General features: G+C 41.7%; 1 protein-coding gene across 4 annotated transcripts in view; it reads left to right on the top strand.

Moving 5' to 3' along the window:
• RALGAPB (Ral GTPase activating protein non-catalytic subunit beta) overlaps positions 1 to 16,970 on the top strand; it is an 85,306-nt gene extending 68,336 nt beyond the window's left edge. For all 4 annotated transcript variants that reach the window (XM_053925951.2, XM_053925950.2, XM_024559729.4 and 1 more), the window contains exons 23-30: positions 46 to 204; positions 3,407 to 3,572; positions 6,656 to 6,778; positions 8,604 to 8,740; positions 11,049 to 11,157; positions 11,941 to 12,019; positions 14,358 to 14,506; positions 14,993 to 16,970. In XM_053925951.2, the coding sequence (XP_053781926.1) occupies positions 46 to 204; positions 3,407 to 3,572; positions 6,656 to 6,778; positions 8,604 to 8,740; positions 11,049 to 11,157; positions 11,941 to 12,019; positions 14,358 to 14,506; positions 14,993 to 15,186 (1,116 nt within the window). In that variant the 3' untranslated portion in view covers positions 15,187 to 16,970. The remainder of the gene's footprint in view (positions 1 to 45; positions 205 to 3,406; positions 3,573 to 6,655; positions 6,779 to 8,603; positions 8,741 to 11,048; positions 11,158 to 11,940; positions 12,020 to 14,357; positions 14,507 to 14,992) is intronic.
• The last annotated feature ends 3,455 nt before the right edge of the window (positions 16,971 to 20,425 follow it).

Raw genomic sequence — 20,425 nt, 5'->3', positions numbered from 1 at the left:
TAGTGAAAAGAGGAAGTAATTTTTCCTTTCTTCCTTTGGTGGTAGGAACCTGCAAATAGCCGCCTACCTCCTCACCTTATTGCACTTGACTCCACAATACCTGGATTTTTTGATGACATTGGGTATCTGGATCTCTTGCCATGTCGTCCTTTTGACACAGTTTTTATTTTCTATATGAAACCAGGTCAGAAAACAAACCAGGAGGTAAGATTTCTGAATTTGGAGGGTAATTTTTATGCTTATAAATATAAACAATTTTATATGGCTTGTGCTTATCCATGGTAGGAGATGAGTTATACTTGATGCTTAAAGCCTTGTGAACCAGTTCAGGAACTGAGTTAATGAAAACCGTGATGCTTGGAGTCTCAAGCTTTGACTCTCAATGAACTGATTTATAGTAGAGCTGTAGGATGTTTTTCTTCTTCTCAGGGAATTCAGATTCATAAGACAAACTAGCCACAAAAAGCTAAAGCTAGTCCTGATTGCTTAAGGAGAGTAAAACAATAGATATTTACTGAACGTTCTTCCCTGTGACTTACTATACCAGGGTATAGATGTGATTAACAACCCTTTCTCCTAAGGAGCTCATCTTCCAGGTAATTCCACAAGCAAATAATTTCATTTGAGGGATGCATAGTTTGCAGTGGGGAACATAATACCTAAAAATAGAGGACAAAAACAAGACTAAATAAAACACTTAGTTGTATACGTGTAACGAAGTGACTAGGAGAAGTATGGAGAAAACTGTAAGATTGGTGCGAATGGAAAATAGAGCAAATGACAGGAGATTTAAAGTGTCTGTTGGAAGTGAACAGTAGAAACATGGAATAGGCAGGTAGTTACCAGCAGTGACCAGGAAAGGGCGAAAGGAAGATGTGTAAAATACAGTGTGCAGAGTGTAAGGCACTGTGACTATACGATCTTGGAGTTTTACTGTAATCGTTGTAAGACCATTAGCTAGCCAAATTGAGCACACCTTAAGAAATTTACACAACTTAACAAAATGTTTATACTAGAAGCACTGTTTCAAATTCTTGGTGACCTACTAGAAAATGAGATTGATTTATGAGAAAGTTCTTCATTTCATGTAATTGATTCTGTAAGTATTAAGTGTCTGCTATCAGTTAAGTTACCAGGGTTACAGGTGTAAACAAGCTCTACAGGATTTCTGTTCTCCCAGAACTACTGTTTAGAGGGAAAGACAGATGATTAAACTATCATAGCAAAGTGTGCTAATAGGTGGATATTATAGGTCCATAACAGGGAAACCTAAACTGCTTTTAAGAAGCTGTCTTTAGAGGAAAAGACATTTACGCTGGTGTTTGAAGTATGCATTGACAATAGGTAAAAAGTAGAAGCAGGTTACTAACAAATAATAGCATATGTGAAGGCTCTGCAGGTAAGAGAGAATTCTGTCTTCACAAAATTCATTGAGGGTTCAATGTGCTTGGGTCTTGGGAGAATGTAGACTGCAGGTAGCCAGGGATGAGACTGGTGGACTCAGGTTTTTTGGGAGAACCTCAGAATTGGATTAATTGCAGGGGTTGGGGTTCTGTTCTGAAGGAAATATAATGCATGATTTGTATGGGAATAATAGGGCCACTTTTTCCTCATACTTGTAAAAAGAAGACACAAACCCTTTGCTTAGCTGTCTAGCAACTGGGGGTGACTAGGAAACATTGAAGGTTCTCTGAAGCCTCTTTTATAATGGCTGAGATCTGCCTTCCCTAGCCATAGGGTAGGTTTAGATTAATATCCAGCTGCCAGAGAGTGGCCTTCAAGTTGAATTTGATTCACTTACTGCATCTTGACTAATTTTTCAGAAATCATTTATTTAAAAGTTTCACTTATGAATACAAATTTTAATTGGAAGAAAACTGGCTATCAAATCTGTTTCCTTGTACTTGTAAGAATATGAAGGGATATGAATAAACTAAGTAAATATAAAGAAAAAGAAAAGAAAAGTGTTTAGTCACTTTTCTTTTCTGACTGGTGTAGCTCAGTGGAGCACGGGCCTGCGAATCAAAGGGTTGCTGGTTTGATTCCCAGTCAGGGCACATGCCTGGGTTGTGGGACCATGTCCCCATTTTGGGGTGCTGGAGAGGCAACCACACATTGGTGTTTCTCTCCTTCTCTTTCTCCTTCCCTTCCCTCTCTCTCAAATAAATAAATAAAATCTTTAAAAAAAGAAAGAAAGGAAAGTGTTTAAGAGGGTAATGTGTTTGACAGATGATGGCCTGGCAGTGATGCCCAGTGGATTGAGAAGTAATAGATGTTAACATCTCATACTTTGATTTTTATCAGGCCTCCTGATGACCTTGACATAGCTTAGCATTGTGTGAACTACATCAGTGATATGTGGACTGGCCTCATCAGTCTTTGTGAGGGTGGGGAGCTACTAAAAATAGTGATTCTGGGATCCTGTCCCTGCTGATTCTGATGCGGAAAGTCTGGAGTGGGCTTAGAGAATGTGAGGTTTAATGTTAGGTATATCATATCCCCCTCCCCCTGTTTAATTTGTAGAGGATGCCACACTTTTCTTCCTTTATCATAGGGTTTTCAGCAGCAACACTATTGCTATTTTGGGCAAGATAATTCTTTGTTAAGGGAACTGTCCTGTAAATAAGACATTTAGCAGCATCTTTGGCCTCTACTCACTAGATATCAGTAGTTCCCCACCAGTTGAGATAACAAAAATGTCTCTAGACATTGCCAAGTGGCTCCTGGAGGACAAACTCCCCTCTGTGAGTACCACTGTTTTAGAACAAGGAGCTTTTCTTTTGAGGGGCAGTAAAAAGCACAGGTATTATATTTAGTACTTAGTAAAGAGGGGAGAGCCTTCTGGTCAGTCCTTCATTTTTTTTCTGGAATGACTGCATTGTCTTCTTTGGACTAAGAGAAAGATGTTTTTATGCTCATTATTATACCTAATCTTCATTGAATTTTTAATAGGTTTGTATTTCCAATAGCATTGTCAAGGTTGGTAATTAAATCACATACCTAGGTAATGTTTTCCACTCACCAGACAGTAACCTCTGTGAAGGCAGGGACATACTGTTTTTTGTTTACTTTTAGTAAACATGTCTGGTTTAATAATTGTCTTGCCTAGGGAGGGAGCGAAGGGCATTACTTGCATTATCTCATTTAATCTTCCCAGTCGTCATTATCCCCACCGTGTAGATGAAGACACTGCAACAGTGGGGTTAAGAAATCTGCCTAGGCCCAGCAAGGATTTGAACTCAAATCTAACTGGACAGCATGCGTTTTTAGCTGCAGCAATATATTGCCAAGTTTATTCTGAGTTTAGGGTTTGTCAGACATCTCAAAGGTAACCAGTTTTTATGAAGATTTATTTCGATATGCTTTTGTTTCCTTTATTATAGCTGATGATTGGTATATATTTCAGATTTTAAAGAATGTGGAGTCTTCCAGAAATGTTCAGCCACATTTCCTGGAATTTTTGCTCTCCCTTGGCTGGTCAGTAGATGTGGGCAGACATCCCGGTTGGACTGGACACGTTTCCACCAGCTGGTCTATTAACAGCTGCGATGATGGTGACGGAACCGAACAAGGTAACACTCACGGTGGTCATTTGCCTTTCTCTTGTTTTGTTACTCTTGAGCCCCCTTTACTATGAGTTTGTAGTCTTATTTTAAAAAATTAACAAATCGAGGTATATAAAGGATTGCCTTCTTCCCCTAATCGTAGTCCTCATAGGAAGTCATTTTATAATAGTTTGTGTATGTTTCTAGACATTTTTTGTGTATATGTGAAAAAGTTATAAATAAATAAGTACATGTCACATATAAATATAGTTAGTATAAAATTGATGGCTTAATTATCACAAGGGTAATAAGTTCCTTTTATAGTGTGAATAAACAAATTCCATTTTCTATAACAATATTGTAATAAATTTAGTTTATCTATAACAAACAATACAGTTTCCTAATAAGTTCTTTTTTGTCTAATAAAAAATACAGTTTTCTATTAACAGTTATGTTCTATAGACTTTGTGGCTATCATTGAAAGTTACCTTCTAGGGATATTATATAAACACCTTTGTAGTAAACAGCTGACTGTCTCTGAGAGATTCAGGCTTATTTCTATAAACCCTGAGGAGCTGTAATGAGGATAAGGATGACCAGAGCAAGTTTAAATTTACACTTAAGACCTTTGCCCCACCTGGCTGATGCTCTTTGTTCTGAGGCTTCCTGCAGTCACTGGAAAGTTAAAGTTATCTCTTTGCAGTGGGTAATGCTTGTGTCCAATGCTTTGGATTATCAGTTCTTCTTCAACGTCAACATGATTATACTTTCACAGGGTTTCCCATTATATATCATTGTGACCTGCAATTTTTTTTCTACTTTCAACCAAATTTGAATCAAATTATTTGGGGATATACTGTAATTTTAATTTCCACATATTCCTTAATATATGCTTGAGTATATTTATAGACTAAATTCCCACAAGTAGAATTGATAGAGGATATGCACATTTTTCAATTTGATCAATATATCAATTGGATGCCTATGATTGCAAGTAACAGAAAACCTGACCCACACTGGCTTAGATTTAAATGGTCATTTATTGCCTCATGTAACAGAGATTAGTGTACATTTTCATTGTCACTTGATCAGCACTCTTGTTCTGTGATATTTCTCTTCAGTTTTCATTTATCTCAGCCCACCCCCCTGCCATGTGTTGGCTTTGTCTGCAGCCTGGTTTCTCTCCTAGTGCAGAAAGGCAGTTCCAGGCTTTACATTCACATACCGCACGAGCCTGAAGAGATGAGCCAGGTTCCAGAACTTCTTCACTCCCAAATCCTGAGATACTCAGTGATTGGACAGCCCCAGCCTGTTTCTGTGGCAGGAGAGCTGGATTGGCCCTGATAGAGAGCTATACACCAGGTAGAGCTGGTGTGAAGGGTCAGTCCTACCCACAGTTCACACCTGCTAACATAGAGTACAGAGAACAGAGTGGATATGGGGCAGTCGATACAAAATGCCTTCCAGTCTAAAACAGGAGTCAGCAAACTATAGGCCATGCCCGTTTTTGTAAAGTTCTATTAGAACTTTAAGTAACATCCAACACACTAATTTATGTATTGTCTATGCTACAATGGCAACTTGAGTAGTCACAGCAGAGACCACATGACCTGCAATTACTCTGTGGTCCTTTACAGAAATAGTTTGGTACACTCTGTTCTAAATTTCTTATTTGTTACGTCCTTACCAACATTAGGTATCTTTCAATCTATTTGGTGAGAACCTTTATATTTTTAATTATGATTCAGTTTTAGTGTCTTTCAGCATGTTTTTCTTTCTTTCCTGTGGACTCTTGTTCATTTTTTTCTTCCCAACTTATCAGATTGTTGGTCTTTTATGCATTATTATCCAATACTAGTAGGACATTGTGTTCATTTTAACTGAAAACTATACTAATTCTTGGGAATGTTAACTTTTGTTAACTCAGTCTTGCTGGCTTAAGCAGATGCTATTACTAAATGTGCCAGTACATTTTGTATTATATGGCCCCCATTGGGGAAGGGGAAGCAGAAGCAGAACTGAGGCACAGCAGAGAGAGACCAGGACAGAAATGCTGTGAAAGCAAGAGTACACACATGCATGCACACCCATGTGCCCCAGCTCCCTTCAGAGGGACCGTGGGGGTCTTGTTTCTTTTGATTATTACCTTTTCCAAAAAGACTGTTTCCTTAATCTGCCTCATACAGGTGAACCAAAGGCCCTGCTAATCAGTCTGATTTAGAGAAGTTTCAGAAACTGTGAAATTAAGATTTTATGATTTACAGTTAGTGTAAAGACATTTAATGAACATTTTTAATTTATTCTTTTTACACACTAATTTGTTCTTGTTGGAAATACAAGGTCTGTCCAGAAGGTATCCAGCCATATAATATGAAAAATACATACTATTGAAGAAGATACAAGAAACATCGTACATAGGACAGTGATGCCTCAGTCCCCTTCAAAGTAGGCACCTTGGGACCTCATACAGTTCTCCCCGTCACCATCAGCTGCCCTGTGCTATTTTCCTGAATCTCATCAATGGCCTGAAATCTCTTCCCTTTCAGAGGTGTTTTGGGGAAAGCTAGAAGTTACAGGGTGCCTAATCTGGTTTGTAGAGGGGCTGAGTCACCTGGGTGATTTGATGTTTCATAAAAAACTCTGCATAAGACGTGATGCATAAGCAGGCGCGTTGTTGTTATGAAGCTGCCAATCACCAGTTACCCATAGCTATGGCCTTCTAAATCATCCAAATAGTTTCCATGGAGGAATGTTCAAGCTTAATGAAAAATTTGATACAGATTTGTTGCTGTATTTGCCCAGTTACTTTGAATGCGACAGCCACACAGTACACATGCTTGCTCAACAGCATCTACCACCCCCACTGCCTAGTACAGTGAAGTTGTCACTGTTCAAACATTTGCATTCCAGTCCACTCTCCTTGACTGCCAGGTTATATCGGTGTCCACAAACCATTCTCGTTGTATTAACAATGGCTGGACTTTTTCTGGACAGACCTCGTGCACCTTCTGTTTGTTACTACTTTATTAACCAATTAAAATTTCATGAAGCAGGATGATGTTTGTTTTTTCCACTTTTTGTAGCAGTAACATAATGTTTCTCATTCCTAGATGAAGTGATTTCCTCTGAAGATATCGGGGCTAGTATTTTCAATGGACAGAAGAAGGTGCTGTATTATGCTGATGCTCTTACGGAAATAGCTTTTGTGGTTCCTTCTCCTGTGGAATCCTTAAGTAAGAGCATTTTTTTTCTGTGGTGCTGTTTTAGGATCGATTTTTGTATTCACTGGTTTGTGCAGTATTATTGCATTAGGAGAGATTCTGAGGTAATCTAAGGCATTCTTCTGTTTCTTAGGCATGATAGCTTTTATTATTTTATTGTTATTACTGTTGTTTTAATCCTCATTCGAAGATATACTTATAGATCTTAGAGAGAGAATAAGAGAGAGAGAAACATCGATAGGTTGCCCCCCGCATGTGCCCTGGCCAAGGATTGAACCCACAACCTAGGTATGTATCCTGACCAGAAATGGAACCTTGCAGCCTTTTGGTGTACAGGGCGACTCTCCAACCAACTGAGCCACCCAGCCGTGGCAGACATGATAGCTTTCATATTATGCAAAGGTACAGGCAGTTAGCTCCTCTGAACTTTCTTAAGAAAAGTAAAGACAAGCAGACTGACCCTCTAATAGTAATCTTCAAATTGTAAAGGAGACCCCCTTCCACCCATAGTTTGTCTTTCTTTAATCTAATTATTACCAATACATTGAAGCCCTGTTTATTCATTTCACTATTATGAGTGAGCCCCCACCTACTTCCCTACTTCCTGTGAGAGCCTTTATAGGGATCCGCAGGGAGTCCTACAACTGGAAGGCTCTCATGAAGGCTGCAGATTGAAGCAGGAGAAACTTCAGCAACCTAGAAAAGATGGTGATGATCTAGCCTGTTCTTCATAAAGATCAGGACTGATTATTACTTTTCAGTTAGAACTCAGTCTTATTTCTCCTGGAACCTTTGGTTCTTGCAAATTAAGCCCATGTCTTTGTGTCTGACCAAGCAGTAGGTGGAAAACTTTACCTTCTTCATTGAGACCATCTGTAGGATGGGATGCTACTACCCATCATATATTTACTGCCTCATCTCCGTGCTAAAGACTTTTTATGTGTCCTACCTTGGCAGCCTCCTAACCTTTGTACTTGGGCCCATGATTTCCCTGTCTCATACTGCGGGGCCAGTTGTGTCCCTGGCAATAGTGGCCTTCCATGGTCTAGGTCAGTATCTAGGTCAGCAGCTGTTTGCCTTTGTGTCAAGGCTGTGATCTACCACCTAATTCCAGAAGCCAGGCCCCATCTGCCCTCTGTGGGCTGAGTCCCTGCCTGGTGTCTCTGGCCCAGCCCGTTTGCGCCAACCCAGTTCTCCCACAGCTAGAGCCACTCCCTTGCTCTGTAGTTCCCACAGCTGAGTGTTCATCTCCTCTCATGCAGTAGCCCCTATGCCAGCTGCGCCCCTGCTCCATCAGCCTCCTTCTGTTTCTTGAGAGTTGTTTGTTTTTTGTAATGCCCTGTGTTTGTCTCCAACCAGATCACTCCTTAATCACAGAGACTAGGTGGTCTAGCTTTTGGATGCCTCAGTGTTGCTTGGCACCATGCTACATGATTGAATATGTAACCAGAATTATTCAGAGAATAATGGATGGCTTTTATTATATTCTACCTCTGAAAAGTCAAATGTTTTCAAATCTTAACCTCATTTATCCTGTAGGGCAGGAGCCGGCAAACTATAGCACACAGTCTGAATTCAGAACACAAAGAGCAGTTTTTACATTTTTAAAGGGTTGTAATTAAAATATAAAGAAGACTATGCAATAGAGGCCTGTACAGCCAGCAAAACCTAAAATACTTATTACTTGATTCTTTATAGAAAAAGTTTGCCAACCCATGCTGTAGAAGTAATGCTTTGCTTAAGTGACTCAGGTTAGACTATTAGCCTAATCAGTTTACACACTTTTGCTCCAAACAAGTAGTAGGTATTATAATTATTTTTTTTCTTTATCTCATAGCTGATTCATTGGAAAGTAATATCTCGGACCAAGACAGTGATTTAAACATGGATCTTATGCCAGGAATTCTGAAACAGCCATCCCTGACACTCGAGCTTTTCCCTAATCACACAGACAATCTTAATTCTTCACAGAGGGTAAGTCACTTTGTTGATACATCTCCACACATTTATAGTGGGGAGAGTTACAGAATCATGCCTGCAAAGCTTGAAACTTTAACCCATAGAATAATTAAAACTCTACTCATTCATTAGTGTCTTCATTTTTTAAAAGCAAATTCTCACTGTTTTCTTTTTTCAGCTTTCAACAAATAGTTCATTCTAAGACTCTAAGACAGCCTTTGTTGTTTTCCTTGGTTTAGCCATTCTGGTACTATGCTTGGTTCTCTCACCCATTTCTTGGCAAGCCTAGGCTTTTATTTGGTCCCAGAAATACCACTAAAGCTACAGTAGCAACTCTACATTTCACATCTTTAATGATGCCACATTCAACCTAAACAAGTCTGGCTGTATACAAGGGGTAGCAGGTTGGAGAACAGCCAGCGCGTGAATGAATGAACACACTGAGTGAGGCACACAGCAGCTACTACAAGGAGAGAGCATTTTGCTTTTATATTATTTTCTCGCCGTATCAGTGGATGTTACGTCTTCTTCTGTGTTTTCTCCTCATGTTACCTCTTAGCCCTTACGGAATGTGACTAAGTAAGTGATAGCAAGAGTATAGGACCAGTTCATAAGTATGAGAAGGTTGATTTAAAATAAGTAAAAATGGCAAAAGAAGTGTCAACTTGACTGAAGCCATTCTTCCGTTATAAAGATTTTAATTTGGCTCCTTCCATAGTGAAAATTATTTTTAACAGAAGTATATGCTTAAAGTATATGGGAGAGGTTTCACCCTTATAATTGATTTAGGCAAAAAAGTTAAGTTGTATAGGACTCTCTGAAGTAGACTGATTTTGAAAATCAGGAGTTGCAGTATTTAAAAAGTTTCACAGAATATAGTTGAGAGATGAGGAAACTGTGTCGAATGGTAATGCAGGATTTTAGGCAGATCTGGGTCCTCGCACTCATTTTCTGAATGCCCGTGCAGTTATTCCCGGAAGTCCAAGGAATGACAACTCTTAAAGCACATTGTTTTTATTTATCACATACTTTACAGACAATTAACAAATTTAAAAAGATCATTATCTCAGTAGATGCAGGAAAGCAGTTTAGCAGGGTTGCAGAAAAAATGTATTAGGCAGCATGCTAAGATGACCCTCAGTGAGTCTTGCTCTTACATAATATCATCCCCTTGCAGGTGGGTAGAACTTGTAAGTATGATGAGATACGCTGTGATTATGTTACACTTTATGGCAAAAGGGGTTTGTGGGTGTAATTAAGGTTACTTTGAGTTAATCGAAAGGGGGATATCCAGGTAGGCCTGCCTGACCTAACCGCAGGGGCCTGTTAAATCTAGGGCTGGAAGTGAGATGGGGGAAGTCAGAGGTTCAAAATTCATTAGGATCCATGGTCCTAAGCAAACAGTCTCTGAGTGTGGCTGGATCTCTGTCACTAGTTTGGGGGAAATCTCTTGGTCAGTCGTTTCCTGTGAATGTCTTAACAGAAACAAGGATTCAGAGGAATTGCCACGGTCTCTGGTCTAAGAAAGACATAAGACATGTATATTTTCATGTTTACAAGCATAGTTATTTTTAAAATTCAGCCTCAGTGTAGGATGTCCCCTTCTGACATAGCTTTGTTTGGGCTTTAGTGTACACGGGTCTGGTGCATGTCCTGAAAGCGATGGGGCTTGGAGTGCCAGTTCTGCTAAAGGGGGGCCTCGCAGTCCTCTTAGCCTTTCAAAGGGACTTAATGCTAATTGGGTGGTCAGGGAAGCCAGAGTGAACTGCGTGATCGTGAAGACCTAAGCAACATTTTTTTCTCTTTCTGCTGACAAGAAAAAGGAGTTTGGGGTAGGGGGAGGCTCAATGGCAGTTGGTCTGAGAACTAGGAATAATTCGGTGATGGGACATTTAAGAGAGAGGGTATGCAGGCAAATTACGATGTTGCCGTGAAGAGGAACACATACCGCTTTCTGGCCATACTGAGGAACACAAATCCTTTTAAGTGCTCATTAAGAAATTGCCTGCAAATTTTATTTTTATTATAATTATAATTGATCATTATAATTGCTCAATTATTAATTATTGATTACAATATACCTTATTTCCTTTGAAGGTGTTAGGCCTTCATTTCCTTGTTCTAGGTTGAGACTTGAGAAGGAGAGGAGCCAAAGAAGAGCTTGTTTGCAAATGTCTCTCACTCTGTTTTCCTGAACTGGTTTCCCATGACCTGGTCCTCATGTCCCTGTGCAGCTTGATGACTGCATGGTTATAGATTTATTAAGCCAGTTGTTTTGTTTTATTTTGTTTTCTCCTCTTCTGCTTTTCTCTGTTTCATATAGCTCAGTCCCAGTTCCAGAATGAAGAAGCTGCCTCAGGGCCGCCCCGTGCCTCCTCTTGGACCTGAGACAAGAGTTTCTGTAGTCTGGGTGGAACGCTATGATGATATAGGTACTATATCATAAGGACTTTGTCTGTAAATAGAAGTATAATAGAATGGCAGTGACTTACTAGATGTCAAAGGGGAGCGGCAGCATAGGCGTGGTGTGGCAGCCAAGAGCTGGGACTGGAGCTCAGCGGGCCTGGGTCTGCACCCCAGCTCCACCACTCAGTTTCCTTAAGCCTTAGGTTGTTCACCTGTTAAGTGGAGACACTAATGGCACTTAGTTCATACTTGAAAAGATTTTATGAGGCCAGTGGATGATACACAGTTTTTAGCTATACTTGGTATGATAATTAATGGTTTATTGCCAGTTGGTCCTACTCACCCCAGGACCCTTTCCTCATCTTCTTCCGAGGAACCATACTGTCTAGTTTTAATGTAAAGATTAACCCGTCCTTAAAAATTCTACTGTGGGTACGTTTTTCATGATTTTTATATAAGCAACGAAAGAGCTTTAGAAATGCATATTTAGCTTAGAATCTTATCCAGCTCAGAGTTGTGGGAAAATGTGCTAGTTGCTTTCCAACACCGCCAAAACTCTTCCCAAGCTCTCAAAGACTACAGATCACGTTCTCATAAAACTCTGCTTTAGATGAACTTAGCAAAAATATGTCTTGAGGGAGATTTTTTTTTTTTATTTGGGAGGATTAGTTAGGATTATCTATTATAAGATAGCACAGTCCAAATATTTGTTGCCTGCTTGTGTAAAGAGATTAGAAAATTAGATTTCCTATTATTTGTTTGGGAAATAGGAGGGAGATACTAATTACGATGCTGTTATTTTCTTCCAGAAAACTTCCCCCTCTCAGACCTGCTGACAGAAATCAGTACTGGTGTGGAAACTACTGCGAACAGCAGCACTTCTCTGAGGTACACTCTTACTTGCTGAAGCTTGTCAGCATCTCGCTAAGCATGGAGAAACCTATTTTTGAGAATATGTTGATTACAGTTTAATCAAGGAAGACTTAGGAAACAAAAGGGATAATGGCAATAATAAAAAATTAGGGCCCTGGCTGGTGTGGCTTAGTGGATTGAGCGCCAGCCTGTGAACCAAAGGGTCGTAGGTTCGATTCCTAGTCAGGGCACATGCTTCAGTTATAGGCCAGATCCCCAGTTAGGGGTGCACGAGAAGCAACCACGCATTGATGTTTCTCTCCCTCCCTTCCCCTCTCTCTATAAATAAATAAATAAAATCTTAAAAAATAATAAACAATTAGGGAGAGAACATCAAAGGAGTTTGCAGATAAATGCACAAGATGATCAAATTAGTAGAACTTTTAAATGGCATAATTGCTATTTTATATTTATCTGCAGCAAAAAGACAAATGGAGGTAATTAAGTATTAACGAAGACTGTGATAATAGGGGAGCGATATTAGATAGAAATAATGGAGTTAAATTGGTCAAAACATTCTGGATACATAGTTAAAATATCCTCATCACATGAGCTATTTAATGAGAAAATATTTCAAAACTTGATTAAAAAGTTATGACTTCTGTTTTATCTGCCCATGCACAAAAAAGGTAAAAAGAAAATAATATGATGGCAAGAATAGTCACAATGTATCTATCTAGGCTTTACAGTTTCCAAGCTTTTTGTTTACCTGTTTTTGGTGTAAACACATACTTTAAAATAATTCCAAGGGTACAATCATCATTTTCATTTTACAATTGGGATAAAATAGGTCCAAAGAGGTTATTCCTCATCATCACACATTCAGTAAATGAAGGAGATAGGAATCTAAATCCAAATGCTAACTTGATCTGGTACATCTCACAGAGCTACCCTTGACATTAGGCTAAAGTTGATATTGTAACTTCGAGTAAATTCCTTCCTAGTCACATGATCTGTTGTGTATTGCGTGTAAAGTAAATTTAGTCTCACATTGTTAAATTATTGTTGTAGAAATGTAGTCAGTAAAGATAATAGATGTAACATTATTATGTTTTAAAATTTGTAGAAGAGGGCAAGTCATTATTAAAACTTGGTGTTTTTTATGTCAAAGTATTTTAAAGTAATTTAGAGATATCCTAATGTTATAAGGACATCAGTATGAATTTAAAAATTAGAACAATTTTTAAGTAGATAAATATAACATTATCATGATAATAACGTTGGTAACAATTTCTTAATTTCATCTAGTAACCAGTTTATATTCAGATTTCTCTATTTTTCCTAAAACATTCTTTACAGCTAGTTTGTTCAAACCAGACTCTACTCCAGGACCTTGCATCTGGTATTAATTCCTTCTGTCTCTCTTACTTCAGAACAGTCCTGATTTTATTTTTTTTCTACATGGCACTCACTTGTTGAAGAGACTAGTTCAAAACTCTTTCTAGTTCAAAAGAGAATGTTTAAGTTTCTGATACTTTTTTGTTGTTTCATTTTCTTTAGGTTAAAAGTTTTAATAAGATTAGACAATTTGTATTTAATTTGTAAATTAATGAAGTTTAGAATTTGTCTTGGATAGAATTAGTATAGGATTGATATTTATTTAATGTCTTGAAAAGTTGACTCACTGTTGCTTTGGCCAAAAATCACTTTACTTATGTAGAAGGAAAGCTCACTGTGTTGCAAAAATAAGCAAAAAACCAACCCTGACATGTAACATCACAGCGTCACACAGGTACCTGCCTCTACATGCATTGGCATATCCTTGGCATGTGATATGTAACTCAGTCTTCCAAAGGGACGATTGCTGACCTGTGGCTTTGGCTGTGCCATTTATCACTGCTGTTGGGGAGATCCTCCCAACCTTCTTCCCTAACCCCTGAAAAAAATTCTGCTGGGGGGGTCCCCATAGTGGGTCCCACTTTTGCTCTGAGATGTGTGCATTGAGTATAATGGAGTTTCCTGCACTCGGACCAGCTCCACTCCTGTTCCCTACAAGAAGGAGGCACCGAGTGAAAGTCTCATAGCTGGTTGCTGGGCTCACAGCTCCCCACAAAAGAGTCCTCTGGCCTGTTCCTTCACCTCATGTCCCCATTGGGTTTCTAAGCACATTTTTAGTGACTTTTTTGTCAGCTTAAGAGAAAGCAATGGGTATTTAAGGTCACGTGTTGGTCAGGGGCTCCCTGGAAGGAGACTCAGCAGACTGCCCCCTGGCTCTTCTCTCACACTTCCAGGCAACAAGCCACTCGGGTGTTCTTATGTATGGGGGACCTCAGCACTTGACTCTCTGAGTAAAAAGAGTTTTTTTTTTCTTAAGATCTACCACTCTTGAAAAAGAAGTTCCTGTCATCTTCATTCACCCTTTAAACACTGGATTGTTCAGGATAAAAATTCAAGGAGCCACTGGGAAATTTAACATGGTCATCCCTCTTGTGGATGGGATGATAGTCAGCAGACGAGCGCTCGGTAAGGCCCTCATGTGTGGCTGAAGGGTTATGGTTTCTTTCCTTTTTTCTTTAATATTTTTATGAGCCAAAAAAGAAGTAGAAGTAAGGAAAGGCTGATATTACTTAACAGGGCCTACATGTTAAAAATGCTGCAGTCTTGTGCCAAAGGAAGTGCAGTTTGTTCTGTTTGGAACTGTGCTTAACCTAGTGGGTCTGAGTAGAACTGTAATTCGCACATTTCCAGTGTCAGAGAAGGAAGGTGGCTGTTTGTACGCCAGGCCAGGGACTGGGTTGTCAGACCAGATTTCGATTCCGTTTTTCCTGGTCATTGTTTCTTCTGGCAGTTTTATCTTGGAGGAGCTCTGTCCCGCTCTCTGGGGACAGGGAGAGTTTTGCAAATGGGAAGATAAAGAGTTTGAGTTTATAGAAAATAGCTCACTTCAGTACTGAGAGTTCACCTAGCTGACTGGTTATTCACATTGCTTTAAAACCCTCTGTTTTCAAGGTTTTCTGGTGAGGCAGACTGTAATTAATATTTGTAGAAGAAAGAGGCTGGAGAGTGACTCCTACAGTCCACCACATGTCCGCCGGAAACAGAAAATCACCGACATTGTCAACAAGTACCGGAACAAGCAGCTGGAGCCAGAGTTTTACACTTCACTTTTCCAGGAGGTTGGACTCAAGAACTGTAGTTCTTAGACTCTCGAACTGTCTTGGACTCTTGAACTCCAGTTTGGGGCTGTAATATCAAAACAACACAATTTCATAGGTGATCACTGTAAAAATAAAAACAAATCACTCCCCAACAGCTTACTGTTTAATCACCAGAATAGAAGAAACACACTTAAACCCATTTGATAGAAGACTTCTGGCTTCCTAGAGAAATGGGCTTCCAGACACAATCATATTCCTGCTGGTAATGATGATACACATTTTAGCCATAAACTTTCTTTTAAAAGTGACAATTTTAGTTAAATCTGAGTCTTTTGAGGAGAAAGGCTTTTATGCATCTCAGTTAAACACGTGTGTTGGTAGTATCAAATTTGCAAATTAGAAGTTGAAGATAGTTTTATACCTCACTTTTTAGGAGGTTATGTTCAAAATTAAAATTTGTCTCAGAATCTTCAGGACCTTTAAAGACTCGCAGTGACAGCATGGAGGAGAACGAAAGAAATCTCAACTTTTTGCTCAGCTATGAAGTCTGACAGTAAAATCTTTCATATTTTCTCCACGTTTCAAAAAGTTACTCTCGTCACTGCACAGGCCTGTCTGAGGGCCTCCGCTTCCGGGCGGCCCGGGAGCAGATCTGACGTGGCGGCGCTGCCGCTGCAGTTGGTGGAGTTACAAGCTGTAAGGCCGCAGCGGTGCCCTCCCTCTCTCCGGTGCTGTCTAGCTGGGTGACGTGAGGACAGGTTAAACATCAGAGATTTTGATGAATATGTTTGATAATTTCTTGATAAATAGTAAGAAATGTAAATTCACAACAAGGGTTGAAAATTATTTGGTTTTATCCATTGTCTCTTATTTCAGGACCAAGCAGGAGACTGCAGTAGTTTATTTAGGATTCTAATTCGGGGTCCAGGAAGTAGCCTGCCATCGCTATAATTCAGATCTCTCCCAGAGAGCTCCTGGATTCCATCATGATTGACCAACATTAGTGACCACCTCCTTGAGTGGCTGCTGTAAGAGATGGCTGCTGTTGTCATATTTTCTGGACTTTGCCAGCTGGAGACACAACAGATTCCAGCCTGGGTTTTGGAAATGCTTCTGTTACCTCACTGCTACTTTTCTGCCAGGGTTAAATGTTTTGAGGTGGCCAGACCCAGAACATCCTTACAAGGATGACTGTTACAGTGCTAGAATAGACGATGCTCATTTCTCCTATTCTTTTGTGCTTTCTTCTTTATTAAGGTCATTTTATGTTAAGAAAATAGGTGACATTTAAAGTCCAAAGAGGAATGATTACAGTTGTATAAGGGGTGATTTCACACTTGAACTCTGATGTCAGTGGATTCTGTAGGTCAGAGCTACATAATGGCCTGTTTGGTTTGATGTTGTGTTAGTTTAGTTAGAGGGTGGGGGACAGTGTGTAGGGCCTAATTCCCTGTGCAGATATTTTTGTTCCAGAAGTATGTATTTTGTCATCTTTGAGCAAGAAATGTGGGCATAGTGGCTCTTGGTTTTAAGTTTGCTGTGATTTTTTCTTCATGTTTGTTTTAAGCTCAGGTAAACATAACCTCCACCTGCCGTGACTCCAGTTTCCATTCAGGATATGATCTTATTCAGTAATTGATTTTCTCTGTAAAATGGGCAATAAATTTGATGTTTTCAGATGGTAGCGTGGGGGAGGGGCACGATGATAAAGTTTAGGAGGCTCTACTCTAAAAATGTTGTAGTAGCTCAGCAGGTATAAGGTGAGGTTTAGCAACGTTCATGGAAGTTCCAGGTTGATGGTTCAAGGGAAAAACAGGCCCTTGCTCTAGTGGTTGTGAGCAAAGAAGGCTATAAACTTGTCTGCAGCTCACAGCATTGCAGAGGTTGGAGATAGCTGATGGTAGGTGTACTTCCTCCATGCAGTTCTTCAGATAAAACTTCTACCGTTGCAGCTTTCCTGTCAGCAGAATGTCCTGTGTGCATGTGGGGGGCTAGGCTTCCTGATCCTTCAGTTCGCTCTAATTTCTGGCGAGTCTTTGTAATTTGAATGGCCTTGGTAAGCGGGCAACCGTGTTGAGTGGAATTTGTGATCTGAAAGACTTGGTGGTCTCCCGAGGAAGGAGGGATAGATTCAGGACTGTGCAGCCCCCAGAGGCACGAGTCCCAGTATGTAGGGCAGGGACAGTACGGGGCATACAGAGCTCGTCAGGTGCTGGTTCCTTCTGCTCAATGTAACAGCTCCTTAAAAAGGAAGATTGGTGGGAACCCTTGTACCTTTCACTAGTATTATGGGTTTGAGTTCATGGTCACTAAGTTCACCCAACTGCCTTTGTTAAAAGTCGCTTTGAGTAGAAAAAAATGCAGAAGAGCATATTTAGTTTCTAATAATAATTTTTAGAAGTCCACTTGGTAAGTTCACTAGCATGTGTTCGTAACCTTTGCGGGGGAGCTAGGAGCGCTCGGATCCGCGGCTTAAACAGCTTAGTTGCTGCGTGTGACAAGTGCACCGGGAGGTGGGTGAGCATGGCATTCAGAGACAAGGAAAGCATACCCAAGGGGCAGAGGCTGGGAGGCCCGCATACTTCTAGGTCACATTTGGTGGATGGGGGCTTTCCTCCTCCTCTCTTGCTGGAAGCACTGAGGACAGGGACAGGGCTTTTGCCTTTTGAACCCTTTCCTTGTTCAGCCAACTCTCCCTTTTGTCCAGGGCTTCCTCCTAACTCCCCTCCCCACCTCCTGCCCATTGGCCTTTTGGCGGAAACAGTTACGTGTGGGTTGACCACACACACACACGCATCCACGTGGTCCTCCATTCCCAGGTCCTCTACTTCAGGGCAGGCTGTTCTCCTCTGGACTCAAATACTGAAACCTCTCTCTCTGGCAGCGATGTCGTGAGATCTTCACGAATGGCTACTTCTGCATCCACTGAGGGAATATTTGTCAGGTTCTACAGACCAATATTTAGAGAGGCAGAGCCTTCAAGGGTATTTCTTTCTGCTGGCAGGTGAGACTTTACCCCAAGTGGGAGTCAGCCTTGCGCCCAGGCGCCCTGTGTGGCAGTAGGTGAAAGTGTTGTACCGGGCACTTGACACTCTTGCTGGCAGAAGTGCTCCGTTCAGCATTTGAAAACCCATTCAGGTTACAGCTTCCTAAAAAGAATGTGTTTACATGAAATGATACATTGCATTAGATGGTCTGTTCTAGGATTTCCATGACAGCCTCTTTCCTGAGACAGAGAGAGATGGGAGGTGGTCCGCCCGCGCGGCGTGGAGTCAGACGGGGTTCCCGGTAGCTGAAGAAGCCATGTACTGTATAGTGTTTTTCTCAGAGTATCAACTCATGTTCTCCAGATGCTTTTCTCTTTTTTTAATGGTGAGGGAAAAGGTAAAATTTGGGATTCCACAGTGCCTTGCATATAGTAGGCGCCCAATAAATACTTGTTGAAGCAAACCAAGTTTCCCAAGTCCTTGTCTCTCGCAGTGACCAAGAACATCTTTCTCCTCTGAAGGGCTTGGCAGTTGTGGCTAAAAACTAAGCAGTATCATTACTTGCTTGAGATCATATATACGATTTGTATGAATTTCGGTATGTTGCCAAGACATGATCTTTTTCTTATTGTATTTTCTGTAAATATTTCTGGCAATGAACTGTAAAGTAAAGGCGAAATGTAAATATGAAGGTGTCCCTGTGTCCCCTCGCCTCCTGTGTTTTCTCCTCGTTGGTTAGGGAAGAAGGCCCAGAGGCTTGTTTGTATTTATGCCGACCCTTTGTCCAGAACAAACCCATGGAATATTGAATGTAATACATTTAGTCAATTAAATTTTAAGGAGATTCTTATCTACTTAATGTCCTGTGTGCTTTTGGTCCTGGGACGGGGGTTTGACCCCTGCGTGGGTGTTCCTGGTTTCCTCTTCCGGGGCACTCTGTGCTGCCTTGGCTGCCCTTCACAATTTAGATCTGTGGGTCTGCCCCCTGGCGTTGTAAAGTTCCACCATGTACTCAGAATTCCTACAACTGTTTGGCCTTCTGTGCTGGAAGGAGCTTGTGTAGATAAAGCGCTGCCAGCAGGGGAAGCGGCCGCAGAGGGAACACGGAAACGCCAGCCGTGCTGTCTGCCTGCAGGAAGCTGGGCTTTGCCAGGCTGGCCCATCAGGAACGGGGGGAGAAGTGCAGAGGAGGTGACCCTCCCACCCCTCTTAGAGCAGGGTGGGCTGTGCAGGGTGCCAGGGGACCACATTGGCATCTCACTGCCTAGATGACACCGCGGGTGGTTGTACCACTGGAGGGGTTGGCGATGGGCGCCTTTGCCGGGAGCCGCCCCTCCAGCCTGACACGGATTCCATGTGAAGCTAGTGTGCAGCCCCTGCACCAGTGCCCAGGAGCTGCATCCCCTGAAGCTGTGTGTCCGCACCTGCTCGGCCTGCCTGCCATGGGACCTCCAGCTGGGCCCTGGTGGCCAGGGACGCTTCTCCCTGGGCTGACTGCACAGTGGCCCGGTTTGGGGATCTGACAAGAAAATGTGTGGTCAAGCCTTTTCCACCTGTGCTGTTCCAGTCTTTCTGACCCAGGCCTTTCAGGACCCAGTACCAAGAAATCACCCCCAACCCAGACCACATAGTCTGGCCTTGGCCTCTGGGCCTTGAGTGGCACAACCCACCCCCAGGGCCCCGCACTTCTGGGATGCACATTCTAATGCCATCTGCCCAGACCTCCTCTTCTGGGGACTCTGATCATCCCACAGTGGGGCTAAGACTCCCTCGAAACAGTCTCCAAGCCCCAGCACTCCCCTCCCTTCCCTTTTTTTGTGTTGTGGCTGGCCCCACCTGCCCTCCTCCCAGGCTGGTGGCTTCCGAGAAGTGAGTCCTTCCACCCCATGTCTCCCTCTAGGCCTACTGCCCATGTCAAGCAGCTGCTGCCCCAGCCTGGAACTGTAGTTCCAGGCCCAACTTCTCAACCTGTGCTCCATGAAGTGCCATGGTCTCAGAATCAAGTCTGCATCAGATTGGTTGCCCATTAATGTGTCGGGTCCTGAGCCTCACCCCCTGGAGGTTCAGACTTACTAGAACAGGGCGAGCATGGAAATTGCCTTGTTTCCTAAGTACTCTCTCCCCACCCCACTGCCTGCTGGCAGGGACTGAGGCCGGCGGTCCAAGGACCCGCTTGGAGAGTACCGTGCTGCTGTCCCCTCCAGGAGCAGCAGCTGCGCCTAGTGGTGACCTCCCACACCCTTGAGACCCCTGCTCAGCAGCTGTCAGCCCCTGGGAGGTCCAGAGCCTCCTTCCTG

The sequence above is a fragment of the Desmodus rotundus genome, chromosome 6 (assembly GCF_022682495.2).
Source record: "Desmodus rotundus isolate HL8 chromosome 6, HLdesRot8A.1, whole genome shotgun sequence".
Taxonomy (NCBI): Eukaryota; Metazoa; Chordata; class Mammalia; order Chiroptera; family Phyllostomidae; genus Desmodus; species Desmodus rotundus.
This window is presented reverse-complemented; position numbering and strand designations above follow the sequence as displayed.